General features: G+C 45.9%; 1 protein-coding gene and 1 long non-coding RNA gene across 4 annotated transcripts in view; one reads left to right on the top strand and one right to left on the bottom strand.

Annotated features, from left to right (window-relative positions):
- Positions 1 to 27,450, top strand: part of APC2 (APC regulator of WNT signaling pathway 2) — a 106,693-nt gene that overhangs the window by 38,393 nt on the left and 40,850 nt on the right. For all 3 annotated transcript variants that reach the window (XM_068234008.1, XM_068234007.1, XM_068234009.1), the window contains exons 4-7: positions 2,251 to 2,335; positions 5,566 to 5,737; positions 17,628 to 17,736; positions 22,338 to 22,451. In XM_068234008.1, the coding sequence (XP_068090109.1) occupies positions 2,251 to 2,335; positions 5,566 to 5,737; positions 17,628 to 17,736; positions 22,338 to 22,451 (480 nt within the window). The remainder of the gene's footprint in view (positions 1 to 2,250; positions 2,336 to 5,565; positions 5,738 to 17,627; positions 17,737 to 22,337; positions 22,452 to 27,450) is intronic.
- On the bottom strand, positions 5,355 to 26,842 carry LOC137511819 (uncharacterized). The gene is made up of 3 exons (XR_011020514.1): positions 26,676 to 26,842; positions 22,281 to 22,396; positions 5,355 to 5,723 (listed from the first exon to the last, which is right to left on the bottom strand). It is a non-coding gene; the product is annotated as an uncharacterized lncRNA (long non-coding RNA).

Genomic DNA, 27,450 nt, shown 5'->3' on the forward strand with positions numbered 1-27,450 from the left:
TGCCCAAATAGGAAGTGTAACAATGTGACTAACTTATCATGCCGTCTGGTTACCACCGTAAGGGAGTATTCAAATTGCTAACCCCACTCAAGTAAATATGTAAAGAGGGTCTTTTAGAAGACCTGTTTACAATAAAAGGTTAAAGAGCAGTTCTATTATTTTATTTTCTTCTCAAAGTGAAATGTCACCTCTGTTGATTAATAGACAGTCCCTTTTGGTTCAGGATTAATGTTTTATTTCAAGCTACATACCTTGATTCTGAGCACAAATTCATCCAGCCTCTCCACATTGCTCCTGGCCAACCAACCCACATAGATGAAGTGGTTAATAAAGTTTGGGGGAAGTGAGGTATGCTATGCTGATTTATTTTAGTATTAGAAAAATAAACATTAGCACAATATTTATTATACACTGTAAGCTTGCAGGAATGTTTTATAAACTTTTTATATGACGTATTTGTCAGAATTCTTTCCTGTTCATGAACTTAAGCAGGCCATTTTTGTCTTCAGACGAACTTTCTATTACAGGAATTCAAAAATTCCATACTTAGCAAGCTCTTAAATTAACTTTTGTCTACTTAATTCCTTTCATCAAGAGACAGAATTGGCCTAATTTATGAAGAACTTGGTAATCCGTGACTGGCAAAAAATCGTGATTGCGGCTTTACTTAAGAAAAACAAGCTAAATGTATGTGTGCTATGGCAGTGCGGCAGTAGCTGCAGTCAATGCCAGCCTATAGCTGGTGATGCTCCTGGGATACTTTATAAATATTTTGTCTTTACAAAATGTCTGAAATTTTTTTTAACACCCCTGAAAACTAAAATTATTACATGATCAGGAGTAAAATAAAGTACATATCAAGCTATAATAATAAAAAAAAAATCACCTGGTCCTAACCAGGCGCACATGTGTTCCCATCATGTTTGACTTGGGCACAGGGAGAAGTCGAGATATGGTTCTTCCTGCACCCAAATTACATAGATTTAAAGTGAAGCCAAATAATGGCGCTGTGCAGGTAACAAAGGTGCGCCAAGATGACCTGCTTCAATTACCAGGTCTTACAATTAGGTACGTACTGCCTAAGATGAACAGCAAAATGTTATATTACACTGTGCTATTATTTATTTTACAAAGGCTAAGGGCTTGATTCACAAAAGAGTGCTAACTGATAGCACGGCCGTTTTCGTGCAAATTTTCACATTTCGCGAGATCGTAAATTTTCATTTGCGCGCGAAAATTCACGGCCGCAAAAATTCACGCGAAAACGGCCGTGCTATCAGTTAGCACTCTTTTGTGAATCAAGCCCTAAATCAAAATGCAGGTACAGCATGTGAACACTTCCATAGGAAATAAGAGGGTAAGAAGCAGCCAGATGTTACCTGTGGAATTTAGCACGCCTATGTCTCCCGCATTTTAAGAGTAAGAAGAATGACAGCATTCTAAACTCATAACATCCATTCAATAAATATGTTTGACAGAGTTCACAAATATGTTATTCAGTTATGATTTATTTATCACATATTTGAGTAAATTCACATTATTTTTGCAGCGTGCGTGAGTGCATTGAAGGTTCCTTAATACAAATCTTTTGGTTACGTCCTGAAGCCAGGAGATTTACAACTAGTAGTGTGAGACTGACTGCTTTTCTCCTTGACGTTCTGCTGACTCCTTCAAAATCCCTGTTACTTCACCCAATAAGTATGTCCCTAAAGAACTTACCAGAGTTTACCAATATGTTCGTATTGCAGCAAAGGGGCAATTCCTTCAAACTGGAAGTTCCCAGCTAGAACTGACGCTCGATGTACATATGGATAGGATAATGATAGATGATCAAGTCTTTTTTTGCACCATATACTTCAGTTATATTTACATATCTTTGGGATGAATGTATTATGCTCTGTAGTAAAATAACAGGGATATACACTATGACTAAGCCAGAAGGTAACACTTCAAATGGGTATCTACAGTATATATGAAGACATTTTCCAATCTGATTTCTTTTAAAGTCATTGGAACTTGTTTTATGGTTGGTCTAAGAACTATGTTGTTGTAAACACTGACTCAGTGGCTGCACTATCTTTAATATTTTTTTGCATGATACATTATACTGTGATGAAAGTTTTATTCCATTTGTTGGTAAACTCTGTTACAGCAAAAAAAAAAGAAAAGAAAGGAACATGCATAAGCAAGAGAACGGACAAGTTTATCAGATGTTATTTTTATTACATACATTTATTTTGCCCACTTTAGGAGGTTCTGAAGCATCTTCAAGATAAGCTTGAACAGGATACTGGATCATCAGGGAGTCACTGTGATGTACTGGACCAGACTAAAGGTGACAAGAATCTGTCTGCTACAATTGTTTGCTGGATAAGACATCACATGAATTTATTTAATTGGGCAGCTTCACAGTAGACCCTACCTCTGGACTGTCAGTGGCCCTCTTCATACTTTTTTCTACTTCCTTTCAAGATGTGGTTTGTAGTGATGATAAAATAGACAGTGGAAGATGTCCCAGGTTTCTTTTCTATGCATTTGTAATGTTTGTTACTAAACGCACCGTACACACTGCTGACTTATGTCGTCCATCGGGGATCAGGAGCTGATCCCCTTGGGCGACATCGCTGGGCTGGCTTGTATAGACGCATGTCAGCTGCGTAGCTGATGATGTATTTTGTTGCTATGTGGGGGGCAGAGGGATGAGCATGCATGACATCAGGCAGTGGTCAGGGGAGCTGCATTTTCAAAGCGTTAGCTGTCCGTCAGGTTAGTTTATCCGCTTGTGCAGTAGGTCGGCCAGGGGGCATGTACACACGCCTGATTATCGGCTGAGGTGGTGGCGTTGTTATCGGCCACTTCAACCAACTTTAATCAAGCCTTTAATATGCCTTCAGGCATTCAAGGGCTGTCAGATCATGTCTGTACAATTCAAACACCCTCAATATACTTCATCTAGTTGTCACTGGTTTTAGAAAAAAAAATGTATTGTTTGATGTTATCAGTGTTCTATGCATTAACCAGGTATGTGTTTGTGTTTGCAGCACAGGAAAAGATGATGATGGTCTAAAAAACAATAGTAATATAAAGAGCTTACTGCCATCTAAATTGGTTCAACCTAGATTGGATACTATAATCTCATGTCTGGGAATGCCATGTTGAAGTAACTGCAGAAAATATTTTATTATTAGAGTATTATTGTCACCAAATACAGTGGGATGCAAAAGTTTGGGCAACCTTGATAATTGTTATGATTTTCTTGTATAAATCGTTGGTTGTTACGATAAAAAATGTCAGTTAAATATATTATGTAGGAGACACACACAGTGATATTTGAGAAGTGAAATGAAGTGTATTGGATTTACAGAAAATGCACAATAATTGTTTAAACAAAATTAGGCAGGGCGCCACAAAAAGTAAATGAAATCAATATTTAGTAGATCCTCCTTTTGCAGAAATTACAGCCTCTAAACGCTTCCTGTAAGTTCCAATGATAGCCTGGATTCTGGATGAAGGTATTTTGGGCCATTCCTCTTTACAAAACATCTCTAGTTCATTCAGGTTTGATGACTTACGAGCATGGACAGCTCTCTTTAACTCACACTACAGATTTTCAATTCTATTCAGGTCTGGGGACTGAGATGGCCATTCCAGAATGTTGTACTTGTTCCTCTGCATGAATGCCTTAGTGGATTTTGAGCAGTGTTTAGGGTCGTTGTCTTGTTGAAAGATCCAGCCCCCGCGCAGCTTTAGCTTTGTCACTGATTCCTGGACATTGGTCTCCAGAATCTGCTGATACTGAATGGAATCCATGCGTCCCTCAACTTTGACAAGATTCCCAGTCCCTGCACTGGCCACACGGCCCCACAGCATGATGGAACCGCCACCATATTTTACTGTAGGTAGCAGGTGTTTTTCTTGCAATGCTGTGTTGTTTTTCCTCCATGCATAACACCCCTTGTTATGTCCAAATAACTCAATTTTAGTTTCATCAGTCCACAGCACCTTATTCCAAAATGAAGCTGGCTTGTCCAAATGTGCTTTAGCATACCTCAAGCGGCTCTGTTTGTGCTGTGGACAGCCTCCGCATCACTCTTGCATACAGCATCTCCTTGTGTAAAATGCGCCGAATGGTTGAACAATGCAGTCACTCCATCTGCAGTAAGCTGATGTTGTGGGTCTTTGGTGCTGATCTGTGGGTTGACTCTGACTGTACTCACCATTCGTCGCTTCTGTTTATCCAAGATTTTTCTTGGTCTGCCACATCGAGCCTTAACTTGAACTGAGCCTGTGGTCTTCCATTTCCTCAAACTGTGGAAACTGACAGCTGAAATCTCTGAGACAGCTTTCTGTATCCTTCCCCTAAACCATGATGGGGAACAATCTTTGTCTTCGAGTCAGTTGAGAGATGTTTTGAGACCCCCAAGTTGCTACTCTTCAGAGAAAATTGAAAGATGAGGGAAACTTACAAATGACCCCCTTAAATACTCTTTCTTATAATTGGATTCACCTGTGCATGTAGTTTAGAGGTCACTGAGCTTACCAAGCCAATTTGAGTTCCAGTAATTAGTTCTAAAGGTTTTGGAATCAATAGAATGACAACAGTGCCCAAATTTATGCACCTGCCTAATTTTATTTAAACAATTATTGTGCACTTTCTGTAAATCCAATAAACTTCATTTCACTTCTCAAATATCACTGTGTGTGTCTCCTATATGATATATTTAACTGACATTTTTTATCATAACAACCAACGATTTATACAGGAAAATCATGACGATTAACAAGGTTGCCCAAACTTTCGAACCCCACTGTACTTCCTCCCACATTCACAGATTGTTTAGTGCAATAAGAGATATTATGCAGCTATATAGCACTGACATTTTCCATAGCACTTTACAGTGTCCATAGTCATGTCAGTACTGACTCAGAGGGTCCCACCTGAAGCTGGGTGCTGTCACAGCGCTAGTGCTATGCTGCATGCCCCATACAAGAGTAATTCGGAGATCCAGCGATCGCCAGACCCCAAATTACATCTCCTTCTGAGTTGCTATAACTTGGAGGGGGAAAAGTATTTAGCACCACTGGGGACTTGAGTGGCAGCAGGGTGAGCCATTATTCAGCTCACCCTGCGCCCAGCCCACCTGTGGCGCCATAATATGTACGCCCATCTAATCCCTACCATAGTCATACTGATGCTCCTACTGTAATCAGTTTAAAGGAACCAAACAACTTACTTGTATGTCTTTGGAATGCAGGAGGAAACTCTAGTGCCTGGAGGAAACTCGAGCAAACGTGTGGAGAACATATCAATTCCATGGAACTAACATCCTGGCTAAGATTTGAACTTAGTACCCTAGCACTGTAAGGTGTGCTAACCACTACACCACTAAGAATTTAGACTATTTGAGCACCATTATCGATTTTATTGGCAATAAAATCAATCGGTCATACTGTATTTAGCAACAATACATCAGTCACTTATGTGAATATTATATGTCTAATTGATTGGCAAGTTTATTTAATCAAAAATGGAAGAAAATGGTGTTTTTGTTTTATTCATCCAAGGAGATGTCCACGTTTTGTACAATCAGTATGCATCCAGTGGTCCTCCTGATGCCTCAGTGATCAGGAGTCGATCTTGTATGGCACCACCAGTACAACCCGATACACCTCAAAAGAAAGGAAAGGTGGAAAGTCGTTCAAATGGAGCTTTAAGAGCCGAGCTGGAGAAGGAAAGGTGAGAAGAATGTCTATTATCTGAAACCCACTACAAGCTAAAAAATGATGAGCACAAACTGATATAAAATTAATTTAGAAAAGTAATTTATCTTAAAAAAAATGTTTGTGTCTAATAATGGATATTGATATTTACATTACGGTTAATAAATTAATAAATAGTTGGACCAAATGTTAATCTGTACTCGAAGCAGGTAGTTAAATTCCTTAACAATCTCATGGGATGTCCAGTAGTGTGCGACTCCACACTGTGTCTCCTGAGTACATTTCCTGACACCTTAATGCACTAAACTCCTGCTACTTGATCTAATGCATATCGCATGTAAGTTGTTGACCAGACACTGGATCACTGCAACAGTGCCTAGCTGCGCTGATCTAATTAAAGCTGTAAACCTGGGCATCCCACTGCGCAATGTGGTCTAGCACCGTACAGGTACCATTACCCCCCCCAAAAAAAAACGATCCGTCTGCGTTCAGTGGCATCCATTTTGACAACTTGAATGGAAGTCTGGATCTTGCAGGATTTTCACGGACCCAGATCGTTTCCTGATACACGGAGGGGTAGGCGAAAATCTATGGCAAAACGGATCCCCCTCTACACAAGCATCTTTGGACACAGAAACGGATCCGTTTTCTGTGTCCCAGCCCTGCCTGTGAGTGGGTTGGGGGCCACCATGCTGGAGGGGGTAGCAGCCAGGACAGGGGGTTGCAGCGGGCGGCGGGGAGGGGAGTCGCCCCCCTCCCTCACCTGGGTCCCCCCTTCCCCGCTCCACCTCCAGCTAGTTTCTATTTAAAATGATTTAAAAATCAAAGTATTAAAGCAAGAGGCTGGCGGGGAACTTACTCACTTCCTTGCGTTCCACTGCTCGCTGCGTCACTTCCTGTATACCGTCCAATGAAGTGCAGAGGGCGGCAATACAGGAAGTGACGCGGCGAGCAGTGGAACGCAAGGAAGTAAGTTCCCTGCTCGCCTCTTGCTTTATACATTGATTTTTTAAATGATTTTCAACAGAAACTAGCTGGAGGGGGAGCGGGGAAGGGGGACCCAGGGGGGGGGACCCCCCTCTCCGCCACCCGCTACAACCTCCCGTCCTGGCCCCCCCACCCACAGCCAGGGCTGGGGATACGTTTCCACGGACTGGAAATGTAGGCTGCAAAAAGGTCTTTTTTAAAGAAAACAGGGAGGAAAAAAATTGTTTACAAAAACAGGATGGTTTGAAATAGATCCGATCTGGAACGGACAAGTGTGGACCTAGCCTTACTCTTTTTTGATTAGTACTTGCTTATTTTAAAGGTGCACTCATTTCAATGTTCGTATATGACCTATTGTTTATTATATTGCTCCTTTTGTAAATGTCAGTATTGTTGTTGTTGTTGTTGTTGTGTTTGTTCAACTGTTCACACATTGTTCATGTTGACCAAGGCTTTATTGCATTACTGTGTGAAAACTGTATGCATTAATATGTTCTGCTACATTTGTTTTAATAAAGCTTGGCTTTAAAAAATAGTTGGAACATGTTTTAAATATTCTATCTATCTATCTATCTATCTATCTATCTATCTATCTATCTATCTATCTCATTCAAATGTGATCTTCAGGATTTATCTCACATTCTAGAGGCTGTAAATGTTAGTGCATTCTTAATTGAGTTCAGAGAGTCTTGTCTCATTATTACTACAGGGTGAGCTTTGTATAGATATTTCAGTCAGAGAGGTGAGAGTGACGTTGCTTCTCACTGTTTTCTCAATCCATGCTGAAAAAACACAGCTACTACAAAATTATATGTCTAAAAAAAGAATACAGCATTGAAGGATACCTGAAGTATGATGTACAGTATATGGAGGCAGCCATATTTATTTCATTGCCTGGCTGTCCTGCTGATCCTCTGCCTCTAATGCTGGATACACACTATGCGTTTCCGCGTGCGACGCGGCCGTCAATACGCGTCGATTCGATCATTTCCGAACATTTCCGAACGAATTTCGATGATTTTTAGGTCGAATGCCATGTAAAGTATGGCAAATCGACCTAATGATCCATCGAAGCTTGAATCGGACATGTCGGAAATAATCGAATCGACGCGTATCGACGGCCGCGTCGCACGCGGAAACGCATAGTGTGTATCCAGCATAATACTTGTAGCCATAGACCTTGTCCAAGCATTCAGATCAAATGTTCCTGACTGAAATCTGATTGGATTATTCGCAAACTTGTATTAAGTGTGTGCTTCAGCCAAAGAGATCAGCAGGACAGCCAGGCAATTGGAATTGTTTAAAAGGCGGGGCAGGGGCCCTGTATGGCTGATAATTGTGGTAAAACCTCTCCCACAATCTTTGGCCCTGACAGTTTCCTGTCGGTGAGCCTTGTTGCATTCTGGGAAATAAAAGCTGTTTCCAAACAACCAGTAACTCCCTCTGTGCATATGTATATCTATAAAAAAGAAAATCCTTTTTTGCCTATCACATTATTAGGGGGTGTGGTTATAGACAATGGTAGTTGGTGCTGTTTTTTCTTTTCATGTCTGTCAGTAGTAAAGATGAAGACGTGCAGGCTGATTGTGTGGATCAAACAATATGAACAAATTACATGGCAAATATCAATCATTTGTTGATCTCTCTTTTATTTTTTAACTTTTCACTTTGCGATGTATTGATTTATCTTTTTCCCCCTTTTTGGTACAGTTCCTCTTTAAGTATAGCTTTGCTGTTTTTAAAAGACACCTAAGCCGAAAGGGATAAGGAGGACGCCATATTAATTTCCTTTTAAACAATACCAGTTGCCTGCCTGTCCTGCTGATTCTCTGCTTTTAATACTTTTAGCCAAGAACCATGAACAAGCATGCACATCAGATATTTCTGACTAAAGTCCAACTTAATCTAGTCCAGGGGTGTCAAACTCAAAAACAACATGGGCCAAATCTGAACACTGGGACCAAGTCATGGGCTGACCTCAATGTCTAGTAACCACCTCCCTTAGAAAGATGGCTAATGGCATCCTCCCTCCCCAATACAGTTCCCTAGTGTTTCTGGTGTTTAGTGGTCCTCCCTTCCTCCACTATGCAGTTCCCTGGTGTCTAGTGGCCCAATCTCCCTCCCGTATACTGTTCCCTCGTGCATATTGCTTTCCCCCTCCTTCCCCCCATATAGAGTGGGTCAAACATAATGCAATGTGGGGACACCACTTGGGGGCCAAATCTGATGGCTCTGCGGGCCAAACTTGGCCTCCGGGCCAAAGCTTGACATGTATGATCTAGTCGGACTTCAGTTGCAAGCTGTATGCGTGTTTCAGGTATGTGATTCAGATACTAAAGCAGCCAAAGAGATCAGCAGGACAGCCAGGCAACTGGAAAGGTTTATAAGGAAATAAATATGGCAGCTTCTATATCCCTATTAGTTCAGGTGTCCTTTAAATTATGATTCCACTTTTGTTGCAAAATAAGCAATCTATTCAGTTCAGATATACATGTATAGCACTCGCATGACGTCTAGGAGCGTAGGGAGGCTGGGAGCGATGACGCGGGGAAGATGGGGCTCTAGACGTGCGCAGCCACACTAGGATCACCACTTTGAATTTAGCACGTACATAGTTTGCATAGCCGCTAGTGAGGCTGCACAGGTCTATAGAGTTGGGCCGAACGGTTCGCCGGCGAACGTGGTTCGCGCGAACGTAGGTGGTTCGCGTGCGGGTACCGCACGCGAACCTTTTGCGGAAGAAGTTCGGTTCGCCCCATAATGCACTGAGGGTCAACTTTGACCCTCTACATCACAGTCAGCAGGCCCAGTGTAGCCAATTAGGCTACACTAGCCCCTGGAGCCCCACCCCCCCTTATATAAGGCAGGCAGCGGCGGCCATTACGGCCACTCGTGTGCCTGCATTAGTGAGAGTAGGGCGAGCTGCTGCAGTCTCTCATATAGGGAAAGATTAGTTAAGCTTAACTTCTTCCTGGCTGCATACCTGTTCTGTTCAGTGAGCCCTCAGCCCACTGCATACCTGTACTGTGATCCTGCCACTGCATACCTGTACTGTGATCCTGCCACTGCATACCTGTTCAGTGATCCTGCCACTGCATACCTGTTCAGTGATCCTGCCACTGCATACCTATTCTGTTCAGTGAGCCCTCAGCCCACTGCATACCTGTACTGTGATCCTGCCACTCCATACCTGTTCAGTGATCCTGCCACTGCATACCTGTTCTGTTCAGTGAGCCCTCAGCCCACTGCATACCTGTACTGTGATCCTGCCACTGCATACCTGTTCAGTGATCCTGCCACTGCATACCTGTTCAGTGATCCTGCCACTGCATACCTGTTCTGTTCAGTGAGCCCTCAGCCCACTGCATACCTGTACTGTGATCCTGCCACTCCATACCTGTTCAGTGATCCTGCCACTGCATACCTGTTCTGTTCAGTGAGCCCTCAGCCCACTGCATACCTGTACTGTGATCCTGCCACTCCATACCTGTTCAGTGATCCTGCCACTGCATACCTGTTCAGTGATCCTGCCACTGCATACCTGTTCTGTGAACCCGCCACTGTATACCTGTTCTGTTCAGTGGACCCGCCACTGTATACCTGTTCTGTGAACCCGCCACTGTATACCTGTTCTGTTCAGTGGACCCGCCACTGTATACCTGTTCTGTTCAGTGGACCCGCCACTGTATACCTGTTCTGTTCAGTGGACCCGCCACTGTATACCTGTTCAGTGAACCCGCCACTGCATACCTGTTGTGTTCAGTGAACCTGCCACTGCATACCTGTTGTGTTCAGTGAACCTGCCACTGCATACCTGTTCTGTGAACCCGCCACTGTATACCTGTTCTGTTCAGTGGACCCGCCACTGTATACCTGTTCAGTGAACCCGCCACTGTATACCTGTTCTGTTCAGTGGACCCGCCACTGTATACCTGTTTAGTGAACACGCCACTGCATACCTATTGTGTTCAGTGATCCTGCCACTGCATACCTGTTCTGTGAACCCGCCACTGTATACCTGTTCTGTTCAGTGGACCCGCCACTGTATACCTGTTCTGTGAACCCGCCACTGTATACCTGTTCTGTTCAGTGGACCCGCCACTGTATACCTGTTCTGTTCAGTGGACCCGCCACTGTATACCTGTTCTGTTCAGTGGACCCGCCACTGTATACCTGTTTAGTGAACACGCCACTGCATACCTATTGTGTTCAGTGATCCTGCCACTGCATACCTGTTCTGTGAACCCGCCACTGTATACCTGTTCTGTTCAGTGGACCCGCCACTGTATACCTGTTCTGTGAACCCGCCACTGTATACCTGTTCTGTTCAGTGGACCCGCCACTGTATACCTGTTCTGTTCAGTGGACCCGCCACTGTATACCTGTTCTGTTCAGTGGACCCGCCACTGTATACCTGTTCTGTTCAGTGGACCCGCCACTGTATACCTGTTCTGTGAACCCGCCACTGTATACCTGTTCTGTTCAGTGGACCCGCCACTGTATACCTGTTTAGTGAACACGCCACTGCATACCTATTGTGTTCAGTGATCCTGCCACTGCATACCTGTTCTGTGAACCCGCCACTGTATACCTGTTCTGTTCAGTGGACCCGCCACTGTATACCTGTTCTGTTCAGTGGACCCGCCACTGTATACCTGTTCTGTTCAGTGGACCCGCCACTGTATACCTGTTCTGTTCAGTGGACCCGCCACTGTATACCTGTTTAGTGAACACGCCACTGCATACCTATTGTGTTCAGTGATCCTGCCACTGCATACCTGTTCTGTGAACCCGCCACTGTATACCTGTTCTGTTCAGTGGACCCGCCACTGTATACCTGTTCTGTTCAGTGGACCCGCCACTGTATACCTGTTCTGTTCAGTGGACCCGCCACTGTATACCTGTTCTGTTCAGTGGACCCGCCACTGTATACCTGTTCTGTGAACCCGCCACTGTATACCTGTTCTGTTCAGTGGACCCGCCACTGTATACCTGTTCTGTGAACCCGCCACTGTATACCTGTTCTGTTCAGTGGACCCGCCACTGTATACCTGTTCTGTTCAGTGGACCCGCCACTGTATACCTGTTCTGTTCAGTGGACCCGCCACTGTATACCTGTTCTGTTCAGTGGACCCGCCACTGTATACCTGTTCTGTGAACCCGCCACTGTATACCTGTTCTGTTCAGTGGACCCGCCACTGTATACCTGTTTAGTGAACATGCCACTGCATACCTATTGTGTTCAGTGATCCTGCCACTGCATACCTGTTCTGTGAACCCGCCACTGTATACCTGTTCTGTTCAGTGAACCCACCGCATCAGTGCGCATACCTGTGCAGTTAAGTGAACCCACCTACCTACGTGAGTGCACGCAGTGTGATATACCACTCCGTGCATACCCAATATGGACAAAACAGGTAGAGGAAGAGGAAGAGGTAGTGGCAGAGGCAGAGGAAGGCCACCCGGCAGGTCTGCGCGAGGTCGTGTAAATGTAATTTCGTGTGGACCTGGCCCACAGTACAGTGCTCGGAAGAAGGCACGTCCCATCACCTCCCAAGATTGTCAGGACGTGGTTGAGTATTTAGCGACACAGAACACCTCATCTTGCTCAGCCACCAGCGCTACTACTAGCACCACTTCCGCTGCATTTGACACTTCGCAAGAATTATTTAGTGTTGAAATCACTGATGCACAGCCATTGTTGTTACAGCCAGATGAATTTTCACCAGCTAATATGTCTGAATTACGCGGCAACACTATGGATGTAACGTGTCAGGAGGATGAAGGACCTACTGATGGTGCAAGTTTGGATTTGTCTGAGGCAAGCGAAGCTGGGCAGGATGACTACGATGATGACGGTAATAGGGATCCTCTGTATGTTCCCAATAGAGGAGATGAAGAGGGGGACAGTTCAGAGGGGGCGTCAGAGAGTAGTAGGAGGAGAGAAGTTGCTGAAAGAAGCTGGGGCAGCTCTTCGTCAGAAACAGCTGGTGGCAGAGTCCGGCACCATGTATCGCCACCTATGTACAGCCAGCCAACTTGCCCTTCAGCATCAGCTGCTGAGGTCCCCATAGTGCCCACATCCCAGGGTGGCTCAGCGGTGTGGAAATTTTTTAATGTGTGTGCCTCAGATCGGACCAAAGCCATCTGTTCGCTCTGCCAACAAAAATTGAGCCGTGGAAAGGCCAACACTCACGTAGGGACAAGTGCCTTACGAAGGCACCTGGAGAAAAGGCACAAACAGCAATGGGATGGCCACCTGAGCAAAAGCAGCAGCAGCACACAAAAGAAAAGTCACCCTCCTTCTCCTCTTCCTCCTTCAGGTGCATCATCTGCTTCTGCCGCTTTCTCCTTTGCACCTTCACAGGCACCCTCCTCCACTCCGCCTCTGCCCTTGAGCGGTTCCTGCTCCTCTGCCCACAGCAGCAGTCAGGTGTCTGTGAAGGAAATGTTTGAGCGGAAGAAGCCACTTTTGGCCAGTCACCCCCTTGCCCGGCGTCTGACAGCTGGCGTGGCGGAACTGTTAGCTCGCCAGCTGTTACCATACCGGCTGGTGGACTCTGAGGCCTTCCGTAAATTTGTGGCCATCGGAACACCGCAGTGGAAGATGCGAGGCCGCACTTATTTTTCGAGAAAGGCCATACCCCAACTGCACCGTGAAGTTGAGAGGCAAGTGGTGTCATCTCTTGCGAAGAGCGTTGGGTCAAGGGTACACCTGACCACGGATGGCTGGTCTGCCAAGCACGGGCAGGGCCGCTACATTACCTACACAGCCCATTGGGTGAACCTGGTGGTGAACGATGGCAAGCAGAAAGCGGCGGACCAAATTGTGACACCTCCACGGCTTGCAGGCAGGCCTCCTGCCACCTCCTCTCTTCCTGCTACATGCTCTTCGCTGTCCTCCTCCTCCTCCTTGGCTGAGTGGCAGTTCTCCTCTCCAGCTACACAGCCCCAGCTCCGCAGGGCCTATGCTGCATGCCAGGTACGACGGTGTCACGCCATCTTAGACATGGCTTGTCTCAAAGCGGAGAGTCACACTGGAGCAGCTCTCCTGGCTGCTCTTAAGAAACAGGTGGATGAGTGGCTGACCCCGCACCACCTGGAGATGTGGTGTGCGACAACGGCAGCAACGTGGTGTGCGACAACGGCAGCAATCTGCTTGCCGCTTTGCATATGGGGAAGCTGACACACATACCCTGCATGGCACATGTCATGAATCTAGTGGTTCAAAGATTTGTGGCAAAGTACCCTGGCTTAGCGGATGTCCTGAAGCAGGCCAGGAAGTTCTGTGGGCATTTGAGGCGCTCTTACACAGCCATGGCACGATTTGCAGAAATTCAGCGTAAAAACAACATGCCGGTGAGACGCCTCATTTGCGATAGCCCCACTCGCTGGAACTCGACCCTGCTCATGTTCTCCCGCCTGCTAGAACAGAAGAAAGCCGTCACCCAGTACCTCTACAACTGGAGTAGAACGAAACAGTCTGGGAAGATGGGGATGTTCTGGCCCGACAACTGGACACTGATGAAAAATGCATGCAGGCTCATGCGGCCGTTTGAGGAGGTGACCAACCTGGTGAGCCGCAGTGAGGGCACCATCAGCGACTTAATTCCCTACGCGTACTTCTTGGAGCGTGCTGTGCGTAGAGTGGCGGATGAAGCTGCGAATGAGCGTGACCAGGAACCGTTACGGCAGGAACAGGCATGGGACCAATTTTCATCAGACCCAGCTGTTTCCTCAACACCTGCGGCAGCACAGAGGGGGGAGGAGGAGGAAGAAGAGAGGTCGTGTGCAGAAGACGAGTCAGACTCAGAGGATGATGAGCAAGGTGTTTCTTTGGGGGAGGAGGAGGAGGAGGAGGAGGGGACAGCGGCAGGAGAACAACCGCAGCAGGCGTCGCAGGGGGCTTGTGCTGCTCAACCTTCCCGTGGTATTGTTCGCGGCTGGGGGGAGGAGGTTGACTTACCTGACGTCACTGAGGAAGAGCAAGAGGAGATGGAGGGTACTGGATCCGACTTTGTGCAGATGTCGTCTTTTATGCTGTCCTGCCTGTTGAGGGACCCCCGTATAAAAAACCTCAAGGGGAATGAGCTGTACTGGGTGGCCACACTACTAGACCCTCGGTACAGGCACAAAGTGGCGGACCTGTTACCAACTCACCGGAAGGTGGAAAGGATGCAGCATATGCAGAACCAGCTGTCAACTATGCTTTACAATGCCTTTAAGGGTGATGTGACGGCACAACGCCAGCAAGGTACCACTGCCACTAATCCTCCTCCCGTGTCCACGCAGTCAAAGACAGGACGCTCCAGCGATCTCATGGTGATGTCGGACATGCGGACGTTCTTTAGTCCAACGCCTCGCCGTAGCCCTTCCGGATCCACCCTCCACCAACGCCTCGACCGGCAGGTAGCCGACTACCTGGCCTTAAGTGTGGATGTAGACACTGCTGTGAACAGCGATGAGGAACCCTTGAACTACTGGGTGCGCAGGCTTGACCTGTGGCCAGAGCTGTCCCAATTTGCCATCCAACTTCTCTCCTGCCCTGCCGCAAGCGTCCTCTCAGAAAGGACCTTCAGCGCAGCTGGAGGCATTGTCACAGAGAAGAGAAGTCGCCTAAGTCACAAAAGTGTTAAGTACCTCACCTTTATCAAAATGAATGAGGCATGGATCCCGGAGGGCTGCTGCCCGCCCCAAGACTAAGTCAGTCCCCGCACACACAGCATCTCTGCCTGCACGCCGTGTGACTGGCTGCCTGGCCTGCCCCAAAAAGACTAAGTCGCTCCCAGTCCCTCCACACAGCATGTCTGCCTGCAGGCCGCTTCACTACCTTCTCCGCCACCACCAACAGGGTCCGGGACTCCAGGCGGATTGCTGAATTTTTTAGGCCGCTGCTAGCAGCGGCCGCTGTAATAATTTTTATGGTGCGTGTACATGACTGCCTAATTTTTCTGGCTGCACTGAGGGCAGCTGCAACAACAAAAGAAAAGGCATGTACATGCGCCCATTCCCCTTCGTGATCATTACCTTGCCGTGGTGAAGGGGCTTGCGTATCACAATGAAGCAATGACCGGCGCCTAGATGAGTGTCTCGGGGGGCACACAAAAGATAATAAGGTCGTTGCTTCATTGTGGTCAGACCAAATTTGATCAGCTGGACAGTCACTGTTCTGTCATTCAGCTACATCAGCCAGGCCGACCATATGGGCTGTAAAGCCACAAAAACCTGCACTCTCGCCATGGTGCGCACCAGTCCAGCACGGCCGTCACTAGTACAAACAGCTGTTTGCGGTGCGTTACACGGTGAGTTTGGTGTGTCAGTGTGAAGCAGTACCTTAATTACACTACCTGATTGATGTATACACATGCAAGATGTTTTAAAGCACTTTAGGCCTGTCATTTAGCATTCAATGTGATTTCTGCCCTTAAAACGCTGCTTTGCGTCAAATCCAGATTTTTCCCGGGGACTTTTGGCGTGTATCCCACTCCGCCATGCCCCCCTCCAGGTGTTAGACCCCTTGAAACATCTTTTCCATCACTTTTGTGGCCAGCATAATTATTTTTTTTTTTCAAAGTTCGCATCCCCATTGAAGTCTATTGCGGTTCGCGAACTTTAACGCGAACCGAACGTTCCGCGAAAGTTCGCGAACCCGGTTCGCGAACCTAAAATCGGAGGTTCGGCCCAACTCTACAGGTCTAGAGCCCCGTCTTCCCCGTGTCATTGCTGCCAGCCTCCCTACACTCTCCTAGGCGTCATGCAATCGCTAAATTTAAAGCGGCAATCCTTATCTATATCAGATAGGGCGTCCCTGGGCAGGGTCGGGTCTGCTCCGGAGCCTCGGACAGCATAATAAAACTATGTAAAGTGAAACGGAGGGTGCAGGCTGTCTGCCATAACAACTGCAGTGTTAAAGAGATACCTAACTTTTTTTTTTTCATATCTCGCATCGTAAGTCCTAATGTAATTTTGGCTCCAGCTATTTGTGGCACCCAAATGACACACTGGGCAATTAACATTGCGGTCTTTAACACGCCCAAATTACCAGATGCCCTGCATTACCTGCTTTGTTTTCAAAGTGCATTAGCTGTTTGGAAGGATTGGGGAGGGGGGGGGGGGGGGTGCTGATAACAATTTATAATTTAATCTGGTTAATCCTGGAGTGGAGTGAACACAACTTGAAGTTGTGCTGTGTCTTGTGTTAGTGCCTGTTCGTTTCTAATGAAAAATAATTATGATCTGTGCAGGGATGGTCAGTGCAATGCATATTGTTCCAAGTTGATGCTGGATTGTGCAGATTCTGTATGCAACTTTCTATAGCTTTGAAAATGGACTCATGAAATGAAGCCAAGATTTAATGTAGTTGTCCATTTTCAAGCTAAATACGTTTGCACTCAAAACTGCTCTGCTGTCTCCACTGAAAAATACCGCCAGGATAGCGACAATCTGCTTGTCACTAGCCTGCTATCTACCTGAGCTTGTCAATCAGCTTGTCCTCCATAACATGCCCCCCCCCCCCCCCCTGCCTCTGCTAGCTTCCTCCAAACGGAAGCTGAGATGCGACCCAGGAAGATTGTCGTTAGCCAGTAGGTATTTTTCGGGGCCGGTGATTGGGGCCGATCCAGAACGACACAAAGGCATGTCAATGTGCATGTGTGTCTTATTAAGATTTCATAAATCCACCTCGGGTTCTCTTTAAGTATTCATTAAATTTTCATTATTCCATGTAGACAATGATCACTCAACTCTTTGGCCAGCTGGGAAAGACTTTGAAAGTAGCAGATGTATTTGTCTGGTTAAAATTACGGTACTTTCTTGCTTTTGTGGCCTACAAGAAATAGTCCAATATTACTACTATTAGTTTGTTTGGAAAACCATCTACTCACAGCTTCTAATTTATATGTAATGATTTGTCTTATTAGGTCTCTGCTGTTGGTAGAAATTGACAAAGAAGAAAAAGAGAAACTCTGGTATTTCTCCCAGCTTCAAAGTTTGTCCAAACGATTGGAGGAACTGCCTCAGGTTGAGACGGTAAGTTGCATGCAGGGGCGTAGCAATAGGGGGTGCAGAGGTTGCAACCGCATCGGGGCCCTTGGGCCAGAGGGGCCCCAAAGGGGGCCTCCCGCAACTGCAGTATTAGCTCTCTATTGGTCCTGTGCTCATAATAATCACTTCTATAAATACTTTGAATAGTGGTAATCATTAATAAACTGTTCCCCATCCCCTTCTTGCACCTCTGACACTGTAATTGCCATTGGCAGGTTTTGGTGTGTATAGAGTGCTTGAAGGGCCCCATTGTAAAACTTGCATTGGGGTCCAGAGCTCCTTAGCTATGCCACTGGTTGCATGGATAACCTATACATAAATATATTTGTAAAATTTTATTTTTTCTGTATTCTGGTTTCATTCAGTTTGAATATGTGACAACTGTTCCTGGTTTCCAAGGACAGTACCAAGTTTTTTAAATTCCATCCTAGAGGAGATCTCTCTTTTATAAATAAAGTTACCACTTTGACAGTCACGACTATAAAGCACCAATTATCTCTGTCACATACTTAATTCAATGTCCTCCAGTGCTGCTATGGTTTTGACTCTTAATATATTTATTCTGAACAAAATTAGCATGTACCTCTCCCTCCACCCATGTGACTGCTCGCAGTGAGGAGGAATGTTGTAAATGTTACGGCCAGAACCCGAAGTTTGGCCACTTCTAGTTCTGGCCGGCCACTTCGGGTTCTGGCCGGCCAATGTGCGAAGTGGCCGCTGCGCTGCGGCCAATGTGAGGAATGGAATGATTCATGTAACATGCATGTATCTTCTGGCCGCAGTGCAGCGGCCAAATGTATCGCAACCTAGTTAATTTAATGAAATTAAGCCGGTGGCAATGAGACAGATGAAGCCGCCGGCTTTTGCTCTGCCCCTCTCAACCCCCCCGCCTCTCTCTCCTTTTCTTATTATGGGCAGCACTCGTGTCCCCCTCCAGAGTCGTTCGTCTCGCCAGGGAAAGCAGAGCGGGGAGGCTGCAGACATTGCTTCTGCCAGCAACTGCTCTGCAAGAACGGCAGGCTTCCCTGCTGCGACGAACGACTCTGGAGGGGACACGCGTGTCTCCGCCGGCTGCCCATAATAAGAGAAGGAGAGAGAGGCAGAGAAAAAGCCGGCGGCTTCATCTGCTACATTGCCGCCGGCTTAATTTCATTAAAATAACTAAGTTGCGATACGTTGGGCCACTGCGCTGGGGCCAGCAGATACATTAATGTTACATGATTCATTCCCATTTCTCACATTGGTCGCAGCGCAGCGGCCACTTCGCACATTGGCCGGCCAGAACCTGAAGTGGCCGGCCAGAACTAGAGGTGGCCAAACTTCGGGTTCTGGCCGTAACATATACATAAGAGGTAGTCAGTATCCTATGGTGCCAGTTCCTAACCCTAATGGCCACCTAATTCCCTTGAATTTAGGTTTGCTTTAGGCAGGTTCACACTTTTCATTGAGGAAAACTAAATGTGCTTTCACATTTAAATTTGAGTTTGTATACAATTTTTTTTCAGAATCGCGAATGAAAGTCAATGGGAATTTGCGTGTGATGTGCAAATGTATGCTGCAAGAAGTACATTTTTTTCACACATGAAAATATAAACACGAATATTCAAATTTTAGAAAAAATTGAATTTCCATTGACTTTCATTGGATGTGCGGCAAATGTGTTTTCGCACAAAATGCATACAAATTTTAAGTGTGAACCCCTTCTTAAAGCACACCTGAAGTGAGAGGGATATGGAGGCTGACATATTTATTTCCTTTTAAACAAAATTCTTTGTCTGGCTATTCTGATGATTCTCTGCCTCTAATAGTTGTTAGCCATAGATCCTGAAGCAGCATGTAGAGCAGGTGTTTCTGACTGAGGTCTGACTGGATTAGCAGTGTCTTTGCTTCAGGCCTGTGATACAGACACTACTTCTGCATGTTTAGTCTGGCCCCCAGTTTGGCCCTATATACAGCAAGGATGAGTTGCTTTTATGCTTACATCAAAACATACAGTCATGAGAAAAAGAGTCCCCTCTTTCCATTCAAAGGTTTTACATATTAGGGAGTAACAAAAACATCATCTGGTCCATAGAATATTAAAGCATTTCTTAACAAAAATGCAGCCAAAATTGAGAAGCCATGTGTGAAAAATGAAGTAACACCCCATGATTCAACAGCTGGTAGATAATAATTTATGCATAATTTAATGTAACCATATTCTGTACAACTTTAAGTCAGTCTCACATGTCATTATGGGGGAATTTTAGCCAACTCTTATTTACAACATTGCTCCAGATCATTGAGGATTTGTGGATAATTATCTCTGCAAAGCACTCTTAAAGAGGAACTCCAGTGAAAATAATGTAATAAAAAAAGTGCTTCATTTTTACAATAATTATGTATAAATGATTTAGTCAGTGTTTGCCCATTGTAAAATCTTTCCTCTCCCTGATTTACATTCTGACATTTATCACATGGTGACATTTTACTGCTGGCAGGTGATCTCTGTGGAAGCAGATGCTGCTTGCTTTTTTGGCAGTTGGAAACAGCTGTAAACAGTTGTTATTTCCCACAATACAACAAGGCTCCTACAGTGTGATGTCAGAACCATGGTCCTGACATCTCACTGTGGGAGGGGTTTCACCACAATATCAGCCATACAGAGCACCCTGATGCTCCATTTGCGAAAAGGAAAAGATTACTCATGGGAAAGGGGGTATCAGCTACTGATTGGAATGAAGTTCAATTCTAGGTTACGGTTTCTCTTTAAAGAGACAAAGTAGGCAGTTAAAATCTGACAGAACCGACAACAGGTTTTGGGCCAGTCCATCTCCTCGTGTGGGATTCTCAGAGTTTTCTTTGTTTTCAACAGCGTTTCCTGAATAGCAGTTGCAAAGTCTAACTGACAAAATAGTGTGCAAGTGTTTAGGGAGGCCGACTGGTATCTTACTATTTTGGCAGTTAAACTGCTTTTCAGGAAATGCTGTTGAAAACAAACAAACCCATGAGAATCCCCCATGAGGAGATGAACTGGCCCAAAACCTGTCGGTTCTGTCAGATTTTAACTGCTGACTTTTTTCGAGATAGTGGTCCTTTAAGGTCCCAACACAACATTTCATTCAGGTTGAGGTCTGCTCATTGCAACATCTCATTCTTTTCTTTTTGAGCCAATCTGTTGTAGATTTGTTGGTGTGCTTGTGATATTTGTCCTGTTGCATGATCCAGTTTTAACCAAGGTTTAGATGCCACATAGATTGCCTCACATTTGACTTTATTACACTTTGGTATACAAAGAAGTCCATGCTCAACTCCATAACTGCAAGTAGCCCAGGTTCTGTGGCTGAAAATTGGACCAAATCACCACCTCTCCACCATCATGCTTGTTGGTATGAGGTGTTTGTGTTGATATGCTGTGCTTGTTGTGTTTGTTTTTTGCCACACATAACACTGTGCATTTTTAAAAACCACTTAACGACCGCCTAACGCCCATAGGCGTCGGCGGGTTGTTAGTGGTATAGCATGTTTCCATGCCAGTTCACGGAGGGTGTCTCCGTGAACAGCCAGAGAGCTGCCGATCGCGGCTCGCCGGCAAAATGTAAACACGCGGGGAAGAAATCCCGCAGTTTACATCACACGGTGCTGCTGCGCAGCAGCGCCGTGACGTAGATCGGCGATCCCCAGCCTCTGATTGGCCGGGGATCGCCGGCATCTGATAGGCAGAAGCCTATCCTATCAGGCGCAGGACGGATATCTGTCCTGCGCCACTCAGAGGGTAGGGGAGAGGGAGGGAAAGCCAGGGAGGGCGGAAAGCGCTCCGGAGGGGGTCTTTGAAGAGCCCCCCCCCGGAAAGTGCGGGTAGCCGGCGGCGATCAGACCCCCCCAGCAGGACATCCCCCTAGTGGGGAAAAAAGGGGGGAAGTCTGATCGCCCTGGCTATTTCCTGATCGGTGCTGCGGGCTGGAGAGTCCACGCAGCACCGATCAGAAGAAAATCCCCTGGTCCTTAATTAAGCCAAACATCACCACTCGTCTCAAGGAAATTGCTCCTGAAGCCTTGTGGTTTTTTAAGATGTAGCTTTGCAAACCATGTACTGCCATGTTTTTTTAGAGAGCAGAAGCTTCCTCTTGGCAACCCTTCCAAACAACCCGTACTTATCAGGCTTTTTTTTTCTAATTGCACTGTCATGATCTTTAAGATTTAAAATTCAATATAAGGTCTGAAGAGTATGACATGTAGCTCCTAGGTTATTTGCAATTACTTAGAGCATTGCGTGGTCTGACCTTCAGGTGAAATTTCTGGGATATTCACTCCTGGCAAGACTGACAGCTGTTTTAAATGTTGTTCACTTGTGAATGATCTTTATCATTGTAGAATGATGTAATTCATATTGTTTGGAAATGGCCTTATAACCCTTTCTCAGACACATGGGCAGCAAAAATTGCTTTTCTAAGAGCATTTTTGGTGTCTTTCCTCCATTGTGTTAACATTAGGGAAAAAAGTATGTCCTAGTAAAATTAGAAGTTTACATAATAACCCTCAGCAAATACCCTGAAATTTGTACAGTCATTATCTCTGCCACTTCTGATCATCACTTCTGTTCTCAGTTTTCCCTGCAGATTGACCTGATCCGGCAGCAGCTGGAGTTTGAGTCTCAGCACCTGCGCTGTGTGTTAGAAGAAAGATTTGGTACAGCAGATGAGATGGTGCAAAGAGCACAGGTAAGAAATAACATGAGATAAAACATAATCCACATCAAAGGGGAAGCAATGACATAACTAAAAATCATGGAGCCGCAAAGCTTTGCTGGGTCCCCTACAACTTGGCATTCCTGAGCACTGACACCTTCACCTGCTCCATGGATATGAGTGGAAAACTACAAAGTACACTAACTTGCTATATTCACCACATTGGATTAGGCAGAGTCACAGGATAGAGTAAAATAGAAAAATTACAAAAAAAAATTGTAAACGCATTAAGGAGGACCACCTGGGTTCCCTCTGCTTCAGGGCTTCATATCAGTAACTATGGTGGCTGTAGCTATTGCTATGCTATACTGCTAGGTAGGGTTGCAACGGTATGAAATATGACAGTATGATAACCATCTCAAAAAATACCACAGTATGACGGTATCACGGTATACTGTATTACACAATTATTATTACTGGTATCATTACAATTACCCTTATAAAAATGAAAAAAAAGGTCAACGTTGAACAAACACTTTATTAAAGTAAACCCGAGCCGAAGCTTAGGTTCAAAATCCAATACTTACTCTAAAAAGAGGGAAGCCTCAGGATGCTATTGAGGCATCCTTCGCTTGTCTGAAGCCCCCTGTTTGCAGAGCACGGCCCCCTTCACCTCTAGGCTCCTCTTCCTAAATCATGACCATGTGAGCCTGCATACACAGTAACACGGAGCCCGCTGATCAGGTTTACTGCGCATGGGCGGGCTTGGTCGGCTATTGCGCAACCATGATCCAGGAAGAGGAGCTGCACGGCCCTGATGTGTGTATATATATATATATACATATACACATTGTGTGTGTGTGTGTGTGTGTGTGTGTGTGTGTGTGTGTGTGTGTGTGTGTGTGTGTGTGTGTGTGTGTGTGTGTGTGTGTGTGTGTGTGTGTGTGTTACGGCCAGAACCCTAAATTTTGCTACTTCGGGATCTGGACGGCTAACACCCAAACTGGCCAGCTACTGGTGCCCCCAGTATAGGTGCCCCAATATAGGCTAGGGCAGCATGGTGACATAGTGGTTAGCTCTCTCATCTTGCAGCGCTGTGTCCCCAGTTTGAATCCCAGGTAGGGCACTATCGGCACGTTTATATGTACTCCCCGTGTCTGACTTCCTCCAGCGCTCTAGTTTCCTCCAACATCGCAAAAACATACAGATAAGTTAATTGGCTTCCCCCCTAAATTGGCTTTAGTCTATGATACATACACTACACATGTATCTACACATATTTAGACATATGACTATGATAGGGATTAGATTGTGAGCCCCTGAGGGACAGTTAAGTGACAAGACAATATACTCTGTACAGCGCTGCAGAAGATGTCAGCGCTATATAAATACTAAATAATAGGCTAGCCAGGTAGGTGCCTCCAGTATAGGTAGCTAGTATAGTTGCCTCCAGTATAGGTAGCCAGCATAGTTGCCCCCAGTAGAGGTGCCTCCAGTATAGGTAGCTAGTATAGTTGCCTCCAGTATAGGTAGCTAGTATAGTTGCCCCCAGTATAGGTATTGGTGCCTCCAGTATAGGTAGCCAGTATAGGTGCCTCCAGTATAGGTAGCTAGTAAAGTTGCCCCAGTATAGGTATAGGTGACTCCAGTATAGATAGCCAGTATAGTTGCCCCCAGTATATGCTAGGTGCCTCCAGTATAGGTAGCCAGTATAGTCTAGGTGCCTCCAGTATAGGTAGCTAGTATACTTGCCACCAGTATATGGATAGGTGCCTCCAGTATAGGTATCTGGTATAGTTGCCCCCAGTATAGGTATAGGTGCCTCGTGTATAGGTGCAGCGGTGGAGGAGAGCGGGCAGTAACAACTCACCTTCGTTCAGTCACATGCGCATCTATCTCCTTCCTCCCAGGCGTTGTTGCATTAATAACAGCGCCCCCTGTGATGACATGACATGCAGGAACGGATCTAGACCAAGTTGTGCCTGGGGCAAGGTCAGGTTTTGGCACTCAAACTGCCATTCCCCATCCAAATTTTGCCGCCTTTTTAAGAATTCAACAAACTGCGCCTGGGGCAAGATACCCCTTGCCCCCTCCCCTAGATCCGTCCCTGATGACATGCGGCTACGTCATCACAGGGGGCGCTGTTACCAACGTGACTTTGCCTGGGAGGAAGGAGATAGATGCGCATGTGGCTGAAGGAAGGTGAGTTATTACTGTCCGCTCTTCCCAGCCGCTGCATCCACTCTCTCTACCCACCCCTGTGCCCGCTCTCCCCCCGCCTCTGCCTCAACCCCTAAAACCGGTAAAACGGAATTGTTCATGGTATGATTACCATGCGCCATTAAACCGCGGCAACCCTACTGCTAGGCAGTGGCTGGATAGTGTACTAGCTAAAGCCCCATCTACACCATGGGGCATTGTAGCGATCCGGCGGCTCGATTAGCCGCCGGATCGCCTCTTCCGCGTGCCCGCCGCGTCCCCGCTCGCCACGCGTGCCCCGCATTCGATTCCCCGCTCGTGCCCGCTCGTCCCCGCCGGCGCCGCTTATCTCCCGCACGATTCCCTGCCATTGTCCCCTCGCGGGGATCGAGCAGGGAATCGGCGGTGCGGAGATCCGTCCTGTCGGATCTTATCAATCGAGCCGCATCAGCGGCTCGATTGATAAGGAGCATCGCGGCCGCATCTACTCGTGTAGATGCGGCTTAAGGGCTCTGCCTCTGACACAGAAGACCACATCTTGTCTCTTTGTGTTCAGCAAACCAGCACCTATTTAGGCAAGACTCCCTAACACTGCTACTGCCTATAGAGCACACCTTAGTGGCTGCAGCACTGGCGCTTTGAGTCTGACAGGAGAAAAGTGAGATATAAATGTTCTGTGTTTGTATGTGTCTTGTGTATGCTGCCCCCTTAGCAACTATATGGAAGGTAAAATAATATCTTCACTAAATTATATATATAAACGCATATTACTGAGCAGCCATCTTCTGCCATATTAGGCTTTCTATTCTCAGGAATCTATAACTCTGTTAGTTTTCTCTGCTGTAACTTTACAAGCTTACCTTGGCAGGAGGTCTTGCTGAGCACAAGTAAACCTGAAAACATGGCCTACATTTGTTATGCCTCGTCTGATGTTAAATGTCCAGAACCCCATCTCATTGTTAATAACCGGTTCACATGGACGTTTGTACGGCGTTTACCTCCAGCCGCTATGCTCATTGTTAAGCACTGCCGGAAGCCACTGAAAGCTGTTTGCACAATGGATGTGAGTGAGACGCTGAATGGTCAGCAAGGCCAGGCCGAGGCAGAGGCGAGAGAGGCTCCAGCTTCAGAGCGCAGTCTAGGAGGGGGGGGGGGGCACAACTCACTCAGTTATCATTCCCCTATTGTGTTTGAAGCAAAGAGAAATAAGAAAAGGGGATACATGGTAGTGACTGCAAGCCAGATAACTCGAGATTAAGGTGTTGGGGGCCCTGGGGCGCCTCTTAGTCTAATAGCAATCAGTGTGTGATGGCTGAGGTGGGAGGGATGGAGGGGCGCACTTTGTTGTCTCAGCTTTTGGTGCTGGAGGACCGTGTCTCGGCTTTGATGGCCAGTTAAGACGCCTGTCTGAACTGGTCATAATGTCTGAAAAAAACACATCACTAAGGGGGTGCAGGCAAGCAACTGTAATGCACTAATTATTCAGCAAATTCCATCTTGGAAGGTCCATTTCTATAGAAAAGATGACTACACTGTTATGTTGGGACATAAATACTATTTGGCACAGTATAATTATATATATATAGTATCATAAAGCAAAACATGACAAATGCCAGCCTTTTATCTTAAATGATGAATCAAAGGAGCAGCAATATCCAATATATAGCCCACAGTAAATGGCAGAATGCAATATTCCAGTAAAATCACTTTGCAGACCCCTGCAGTCTATTCAGTAATAGTTGTGTGGTCTCATTAGATATACTAATTAAGCTGCCAAACTGATGGAGAATGGAATTTATTGACTGACTTGAGAGATAAAATGGTTTGAGTCGGGCCTGTGAGTCCAGAGGGAAAAGGCTGAGATGAGAGAATGAGACTGAAGTGAGCACAGATTTAGTCATCAGGGTCACTTACTAAGGAGTACCATTTACAGTATGCCTCATATAGACTAGCATTCAGGTAATATCCCATCAGAGTCCATCAACACTAATATCTGTTGAGCACTCTCAGCAAGACCTGACTAATGTTTTTATTATTGCTAGTGCTTATAGTTATTACCTTTTTATATAGTTCAATTCCCCACAGCTCTGGCCATAATTTTGATTAGCCTGATGACATTTCCCCTCTTCCAATACAGCAACAATAATAATCCTATATAATAGAACCCCTGTGTCCCTGCGTCCTCCTTTGTCCCTGTTTTCGTATTTCCAAACCTGACCGTTTGCTGTCTGTGCACCTCATTGCATTGCGGGAAATAACAGCTTTTTCCAACTGCCAAGCAAGCTACATCTCCCTGTGTGCATAGACTTCAGACAGCGGTGGGGGACATTGGCATTGCACGCGGGGGTATCGGCTGTGGCCTAGCGCCCGTTTTTTTTTTTACGGACGGGCTTTTTTACTAGTATAACATAAAATGCTTCCAAATGCCTGAATCTAACTGAAAAACTGAGGTGGTCACATGACTGCCGCTGCTCCTTTTCGCCTGTAAGTGTTAAGCAGAGACTCCTGAGGGGGTCATTCGAATCATAACTTCCACTCTACCTTAACCTCAAAGGTCGGGATGTTTTCTGACATGTCAGCCATGCAGATCCTTCTGTGCTGTGATTGAGAGTGGTGAGAGACTGACAGCTTGGCCACACTTCCCAGAATGCAGCACAGCTCAGCCTTATCTGCACAAGGAGACAACAAAGACCCATTCTGGCCACAAAACTGTCAATCTCTACATGTTCTCACTCACCAGAAATATAGACCTTATGATAATGTCTATATATGCAATTTTAATTTTCAGGGTATACACAATATTTCAACGTTGCAAATTTTCAGAACACTTGCC

Source organism: Hyperolius riggenbachi, chromosome 1, assembly GCF_040937935.1.
Source record: "Hyperolius riggenbachi isolate aHypRig1 chromosome 1, aHypRig1.pri, whole genome shotgun sequence".
In the NCBI taxonomy this organism is placed as follows: domain Eukaryota; kingdom Metazoa; phylum Chordata; class Amphibia; order Anura; family Hyperoliidae; genus Hyperolius; species Hyperolius riggenbachi.